General features: G+C 54.5%; 1 protein-coding gene across 2 annotated transcripts in view; it reads right to left on the reverse strand.

Moving 5' to 3' along the window:
• CAPNS1 (calpain small subunit 1) overlaps positions 1-7,137 on the reverse strand; it is a 10,713-nt gene extending 3,576 nt beyond the window's left edge. The window contains exons 1-9 of one of the 2 annotated variants that reach the window (XM_017506660.2): positions 6,908-7,137; positions 5,887-6,104; positions 4,814-4,847; positions 4,404-4,493; positions 4,201-4,258; positions 4,039-4,103; positions 996-1,064; positions 816-894; positions 558-674 (exon numbers count right to left, since the gene is read on the reverse strand). In XM_017506660.2, the coding sequence (XP_017362149.1) occupies positions 558-674; positions 816-894; positions 996-1,064; positions 4,039-4,103; positions 4,201-4,258; positions 4,404-4,493; positions 4,814-4,847; positions 5,887-6,089 (715 nt within the window). In that variant the 5' untranslated portion in view covers positions 6,090-6,104; positions 6,908-7,137. The remainder of the gene's footprint in view (positions 1-557; positions 675-815; positions 895-995; positions 1,065-4,038; positions 4,104-4,200; positions 4,259-4,403; positions 4,494-4,813; positions 4,848-5,886; positions 6,105-6,907) is intronic. The other variant, XM_017506661.2, reaches the window with a different exon arrangement.
• Between the last annotated feature and the right edge of the window lie 714 nt (positions 7,138-7,851).

Raw genomic sequence — 7,851 nt, forward strand, 5'->3', positions numbered from 1 at the left:
CTCAAAAAAAAAAAAAAAAAAAAGAAAAAAGAAAGAAATCTAACAAAAAGCACCAGAAGCCCCAGCTTCTTTCCCTCCTAGGCCTTTCCACAGTCTGTTCCCTTAGCCTGCAACTGCATTCCCTACCTTCTCACTAAGTCTCTCATCCCTCAGGACTCAATGCTCCCTCTCCAGGAGCCCTCCCTGACCCCTTGGGCTGCATCAGGTGCCTCCTGGGTTGGATTTGCCCTCTAGGCTTCCCCAAGCACAATCTGAGCATGCTCTGCCCACTCTTCCCCCAACCAGAGCCCTAGACCTTCGGTCTATGCTGCCCCCATCACAACCCATCACTCTGCCCTGAGTTTCCCCTCTCCCAGCCATCACCAGTCTCAACTATTAGCGTCTGGGGACTTCTCTCTTCACCACTAGATTGTGTGCTCCATAAGGGCAGAAACTGGGGCTGATTCAGTCACTGCCATGCCCCCAGCATCGTCTGCCTCAGTCGGGCTTAGAGGAGACGTTGGTCCACAGAAGTCAATGGAATCCCCACCCGGGAAGACAGCTGGGGCGTCACTCACGGAACATGGCATCCAGCCTGACCAAGCAGCTGATGAAGTTGTCAAAATCCATGTTCCCACTTTCATCTGAGTAGCGTCTGATGATCATGTTGTAGAGATGCTCGTTCAGGTGGAACCCTGAGATGGATTTCATCCTTCAGGTGTGGGGGTCACATGGCCCAACCCACTCCCATGCCCAGGAGTCAGGCCCAGACCAGCTGAGTGGGGATTTTCTCACCCATCCCACTCCCAGCCCCACCACGTCCCTGCTGGCCATACCTGCCGCCTCAAAGGCCCCTGGGAGTTCACTGCTGCAGATAGTCCCTGACCGGTCAGTGTCAAACTGTTTGTATATGGCCTGAGGGGACAGAGAGATGGGGTCCAAGTGAGTATGGTGGGGCATGGTGTCTCCGTGGCTAGGGGGTCTGGGTACCAGCCATTTCAGAGGCTGCTACACACCTGCCACCTTTTGATGTTGTTCCACAGGTACTTGAACTCCTCGAATCCCAGCTTGCCTGTGGTGTCGCTCTGGTGGGAGGGTGTTAAGAAGAGTGACAGCTACACCCAGATGCACGCACCGCATGCAGTGTGGACACGATGGTGACACAGCAAGCAGGGGAGCCAGGGCTGACACTCCAGCTCCTGCTCAGCCCTCGTCACGTCACCTGGCATGTGGTTTCATTTTTCATTTTATGCATACATATTTTCACATATATTTCTAAATAAGGATTCTCTTTAAACATAACCATCAGGAATTATATTCAACTACTCTAAAGTATAAATTCGTTGCCTGAAAAAAGTTGTTAATTGCTCATTCAGAAAACTCTTGATAGGCCAGGCACAGTGGCTCACACTTGTAATCCAGCACTTTGGGAAGCCGAAGTGGGTGGATCGCTCTGGAATCAGGAGTTCAAGACCAGCCTGGCCAACACAGTGAAACCCTGCCTCTACTAAAAATATAAAAATTAGCCGGGTGTGGTGGCACACACCTGTCATCCTAGGGACTCAGGAGGCTGAGGGAGGAAAATCGCTCAATCCTAGGAGGTGAAAGTTGCAGTGAGCTGAGATGGTGCCACTGTACTTCAGGCTGGGCAACAGAGTGAAACTCTGTCTCGGCCGGGCACGGTCGCTCACGCCTATAATCCCAGCACTTTGGGAGGCCGAGGTGAGTGGATCACAAGGTTAAGAGATCGAGACCATCCTGGCCAACATGGTGAAACCCTGTCTCTACTAAAAAATACAAAAATTAGCTGGGCGTGGTGGCACGCACCTGTAGTCCCAGGTTCCCAGGAGGCTGAGGTAGGAGAATTGCTTGAACCCAGGAGGCAGAGACTGCAGTGAGCCAAGATTGTGCCACTGCACCCTAGCCTGGTGCCTGGCAACAGAACAAGCCTCTGTCTCACAAAAAAAAAAAAAAAAGGCCGGGCGTGGTGGCTTACGCCTCTAATCCAAGCACTTTGGAGGCCAAGGCGGGCAGATCACCTGAAGTCAGGAGTTCAAGACTAGCCTGACCAACATAGTGAAACCCTGTCTTAAAAAATAAATAAATAAATAAATAAAAAGGCCAGGTGCAATGGCTTACGCCTGTAATCCCAGCACTTTGGGAGGCCGAGGTGGGTGGATCACCTGAGGTCAGGAGTTCGAGACCAGCCTGACCAACATGGAGAAACCCCATCTCTACTATAAATACAAAATTAGCCAGGTGTGGTGACACATGCCTGTCATCCCAGCTACTTGGGAGGCTAAGGCAGGAGAATTGCTTGAAACCAGAAGGTGGAGGTTGCAGTGAGAGGAGATCGTGCCACTGAACTCCAGACTGGCGACAGAGGGAGACTCCATCTCAAAAAGAAAAACAAAGAACTAATGTGTACAGACCAAGTACTATGCACTATGCACTGTGCTAAACCTTTTGCATGTACTTCCAATTCAGTATCACCATTATCATTCACCCATTTTACAGATAGGGAAATTGAGGCACAGAGAGGTTCAGCAACTTGGTTAAGGGGTAGAGTTGAGATTGCTTCACTCAAATGTAATATGTCTGTGAATATCTCACATGACACATATATATGTGTGTGTCTATATTGTCCTGTGTGTTAAATGTGCATGAGGCCAGGTGCAGTGTCTCAACCCTATAATCCCAACACTTTGGGAGGCTGAGGTGGGAGGATTTCTTGAGGTCAGGAGTTCAAGACTTGCCAGGTCAATATAGTAAAAGCTTGTCTCTATATTTTTTTAAAACAAAAATAAATAAAAATGTACATGTATCCAAGATCAGCTAACGGCTGGCCCACGTACAAATGTAAGTGTGTTCCTGTGCACACTGCTTCATACACGTTCATGTATGTGGGCATGCTCTTGGGGGGGGGTGTGTATATGTGCATGTGACTGTTATAAACTGGGTTCTCAAGCCCAAAAGACCTGAGTCCAAATTCCTATCCTGCCACCTGCTCTTTATTTATAATCTTTTTTTTTTTTTTTTTTTGACAGTCTTGCTCTGTCGCCCAGGCTGGAGTGCAGTGACTCAATCTCCGCTCACTGCAGCCTCCACCTCCTGGGTTCAAGTGATTGTCCTGCCTCAGCCTCCCGAGTAGCTGGGACTACGGGTGTGCATCACCACACCCGGCTTATTTTTCGATTTAATAGAGATGGGGTTTCACCATATTGGCCCGGCTAGTTTTGAACTCCTGACTTCAGGGTCTCCCAAAGTGCTGGGATTACAGGCATAAGCCACTACACCAGGTCATAACTTTTTTTGAGATGGAGTCTAGCTCTGCTGCACAGGCTGGAGTGCAGTGGTGCAATCTTGGCTTGCTGCAGCCTCTACCTCCTGGGTTCAAGTGATCCTCCTGCCTCAGCCTCCTGGGTAGCTGGAACTACAGGTGCCCACCACCATACCTGGCTTATTTATTTATTTATTTTTCCCGAGATGGAGTCTTGCTCTGTCACTTAGGCTGAAGTGCAGTGGCATGATCTTGGCTCACTGCAACTTCTGCTTCCCAGGTTCAAGGGATTCTTCTCCTGCCTTGGCCTCCTGAGTAGCTGGGACTACAAGTGCCTGCCACCACACCTGGCTAATTTTCATATGTTAGTAGAGATGGGGTTTCACCATGTTGGCCAGGCTGGTGTTGAACTCCTGACCTCAGGTAATCTGTCTGCCTCGGCCTCCCAAAGTTTTGGGGTTACAGGTGGAGCCACCACGCCCGACCTTTATTTGTAACTTGAGACAAATGGCTTCAGTTTCCTCATCTGTAAAATGGAGTATAATAATTGTGCCTGTCCAACAAGGTGGTTGCGAAGATTTGGTCACTTTATATAATTAAAGTGCCAGCTGTGACAGTGGTATTGTTATGATTTGCTGCCACATGTCTGTAGGTGAGTTTGTTCTGACGTATGCATTTACACATCTGCAGATACAAAGGCTACACTTTGGCTTCCCAAACATACTCTTAAAAAACTCCCCGTGCACCCAGAGCCTCCCCCACACTACCGCCAAGGATACATCCATCACGGCCACCATGCTGCGACATGTGTCAATGCCAAAACCATCAGTCTTCAGATCAGGGTCTGTGGGTGACAGGTTAAAAGTCAGAGGCCAGAGGTCAAAGCCACTCCAGCCCCTCTGCCTCTAAACCTGCCTTATGCCTTGACCCCGGTCACTTACGTCGTGTCACGACCTTGTTGAGAATGTTCATGAGTTCTGTGGCACTGACCTCCATGTCCTGCAGGCGGAAGTTACGGGGAGGTCAGGGGTGACTGAAAGGGGTCTGAAAATGTCATGGAGAATGGGAACACTGGGATTGTTACATAACCACAAGGGAAGGGATGGAAGGGTTAGGACCGGGTCAGGGACCCCAGATTACTTACATCTCCAGCCAGCTGGGCAAAGAGTCTCCGGAACTGCCGGACCTCCTCACTCTCGTTGGCCTCAATGTTGGAGTAATGTGTGCGTGGGGGCTGCAGAGGGAGGAGAGCTCAGAGTGGTGGGGGGACGGGACCCGCCCAGGACAGCTCCTCACATCCAGGCATCCTGGGTGGGGAAGTCATAGTGGGCTGGGCAGCTTGATGAGAAAAAGAATGAGGGGTGGCAGCGAATGGGGAGTGTGTATGTCAGGGATGGCTAAAACCCATGGCGAAGTTGCGGACATGGCCCGGGAGGAACTGGCAGAGGAATGACACAAGAAGGGGTGGAAGGTGGGGCTTCCCTAAAGGAACAGGGATGGGACCTCGAAGAGGCCCTGAAGGGAGAAGTGGGGCTGGCTGCAGAGGGGGCTTACCGGGGGCTCCGGGTTATACTGCGCAGCCGCCTCGCTGGAAGAGATAAGGGGGAGGGGTTAGCGCCTGGGGGCGGGGCCTCCAACGGGCAGAGCAGCAGAACCATTAGCCCCAAGGCCACCTTCCTTACTTGGTGGCTGTCCCCCTCACCTGTTCTTGTCTTCACCTGTCCTAATTCACACTGCCCTGGTCCTGCCCTCCTTCTCCTTTCGTCAGGCCAACCCTACCCTGGGAGGCTCCACTCCTGCCAGGCATACCTACCCAATGGCAGAGTCCAGTCATCTTGGCCACCCTCAACCTAAAAATCCCACACAGAATCAGCAGACCCTGCCGCTTGGAGAGCTCACTTTACAGAGGCTCTGCCCCAGCTTCCCAAGGCCTCATCCTCTTTAGATGCCATCTGCCAAAGACCCTACTCCATGGCCCGCTTCCTAAATGGCTATCTTCCCAACATCCTACCCCATCCATAGGTCCCCGCCCCTTCAAGGGATCACTGTTAAGTGGTCATGGCTAATTAGGCCAACCTGCCCTACCCCTATCAGGACATTTTTCGACATGAATCCAGCCAGTTTCCAGCAGGCCCAGCCCATTTAGGGCCATTTCTCCTATCCCATTAGGCCTTGGTTTCTCCTGGGCTCATACCCTCATTAACCCACCTAAAACCTCTCACCGCACTCATTAAGTCAAGCCCGTCCGTAAAATGTCACTCAGACGCATTGGCTCCGCCCCTTTAACGTTAGTTTCCAGGGTAGCCAATGCAGGCCGGGCTCAGATCTCTAAGCCCCGCCCCCAAAACGCCAGCTCAGTGCCCTGAGGAACACATTGTCCTGGACCCACACAATCAGACCACTCCCATATCATGTCCTGCCCCCAGGGACTGATATCAGCTTCATTGGGGTCCACCCCCTTATAGCAGGACTCCCAAACCAGGCCACCCCTGCCAAATTCAGGTGCCCAGGAGTGCCTCAGGTTAATTCCATTCTAGTCTAGTTAGATGACGCTCCTCCCCAGGCCCCGCCCCTTCTGAGGCGCCTCCCGCTCCTAGGCCCCGCCCCTCCAATAGTCCCCACCTCACCTGATGGCGCTGATAACTCCGCCTAGGATACGCATGGCCGTTCCACCGCCACCGCCGCCTCCACCGCCTCCACCGCCGCCGCCGCCGCCCCCGGCCCCGCTGATCAGGCCTCCAAGCACATTCCCCAGGCCCCCACCCAGGCCCCCGCCTCCCCCGCCGCCGCCGCCGCCGCCGCCCTTCAAGAATGAGTTAACCAGGAACATGGCTGCGACTCACTGCTGGGGGGAAAAAAGGGACCGGTGGTTGCGTCGCCCTGAGCTCACACCCTTCCCTCAAACAAGCATTTCCGGCAGCTGGACCTGGAGGAGGAATCTGAGGCCCCCGGTGGGGGTCTGAGCCTGCGAGGGCGGATTGTCCTCGGATGGGTGGGGCAGGAACGGGGAATCAGGCTTGCAACCTCCTGGGGTCTAAAAGGCACCCGTGGGGCTTGAGGGAGCCTGGGCTGAGTGCACGCGTTAAGGGGAGGGTGCGGGTCTAGTGGGGGTTCTCTTGGTGAGGACTCCAAGTTGGTGTAAGGCGTGCCCGACGGAACTGAATGGAAAGGTCCTTGGCGGGTCACAGGCGCGGAGCAAACATCCACTGCCTAAAGGGCCCCAGGGCGGGGTTTAGGAACTCCCAATGCGGGCTTGAGAATTTAGATGTTCCCAGCGGCAGGATTCCGGTGTCACCTTTGGGTCTGTGGGCTTGGGTCTAAGATCGTGGCTGTGATCACCGGGGTCCCGGATAATGGGGTACCCCGCTGGAACTGGGGGCACAGATCTACGATCGCGGTTCAGAACGCACCAGGGAAGAATTCACGGGGTATCTCGGAAATCTATGGGCCTGCATTTTGGATCATGAGACAGAGGGTGGGGAAGGGTCCCCGGGACGGCATAAAAGGGGGTCGGACAGGTCTGGGGGTTTGAATCTGAGACCATGGATCTGGGGACTCCCGAGGCCGAGACTTCACGGTCTCGCTGGGTCTGGGGACCGCCAGGGCCGGAATTGCAGGGTGGGAAGGGGGTAAGGGCCGGGCGCTTACCACCGCACAGGTCCGGAGGTCCCGTGGGGTCCGTTCCGCTGCCGCTCCCGGGCCTCCCGCTGCGTCCGGCTCCGAAGGGCGGGGCCGGTGACTCAGGCCGCAACTCTCCGGCCTGACTCGGCACCGCGGCACCGCAGTTGCCCGCGCGGTCCTAGAGCCGAAGTGAAAACTGCGCATACGCACCCCAACCCGCCCAGGCTGGCGGGACGCGAATCTGGACTCCGCCCTGCGCGTTTCCAGCGCTGAAGGTCCTAAGCTCGCCCTGACTCAGTAGGCTGGGGTCTGACCCACACCCCTCAGGTCTGGGTTGAGGCGCCCGCGGACGAGAACTCGGAGGGGACCCGCCCCCCTCCCAGGGTCGTAGTGTGAATTTTCGCCCCAGGGCCTGCCTATACCCTTCCAGAGTTGCGGTTTTCGGTCCACTCACTAAGGAACTCCACACGGTCCTCTCCAGGTCTTGTCGCGACCAACAGCTCCTGGAGGCCTGGAGTATGGTTTGGCTGTACGCTCCAGTGTTTGGCGAGGACTTAGGCTGGTCTGCCTTTCCCGGTGCCTGCAGCAGCTCAGATGGCAGTCAAACCGCAGGCAGGGCCTGCGCCTCCTTAAAAGCTCCCCTTACCACGCCCCCGCCCCAGTCAGGGGCCACCAGAATCGTTGTTTGCTGGACAGCCCAAAGGGTATCCTCTGTATGCCAGTCTCAAAAGTCCCCAGACACAGGAAGATTCCTTTGGTCACGGCCTGGTTTCTTTATTTACTTAAAAAAGGCCGGGCGCGGTGGCTCACGCCTGTAATCCCAGCACTTTGGGAGGCCGAGGCGGGTGGATCACTAGGTCAAGAGATCGAGACCATCCTGGTCAACATGGTGAAACCCCGTCTCTACTAAAAATACACAAAATTAGCTGGGCATGGTGGCGCGTGCCTGTAATCCCAGCTACTCAGGAGGC

This window comes from Cebus imitator, unplaced genomic scaffold (assembly GCF_001604975.1).
Source record: "Cebus imitator isolate Cc_AM_T3 unplaced genomic scaffold, Cebus_imitator-1.0 Scaffold356, whole genome shotgun sequence".
Taxonomy (NCBI): Eukaryota; Metazoa; Chordata; class Mammalia; order Primates; family Cebidae; genus Cebus; species Cebus imitator.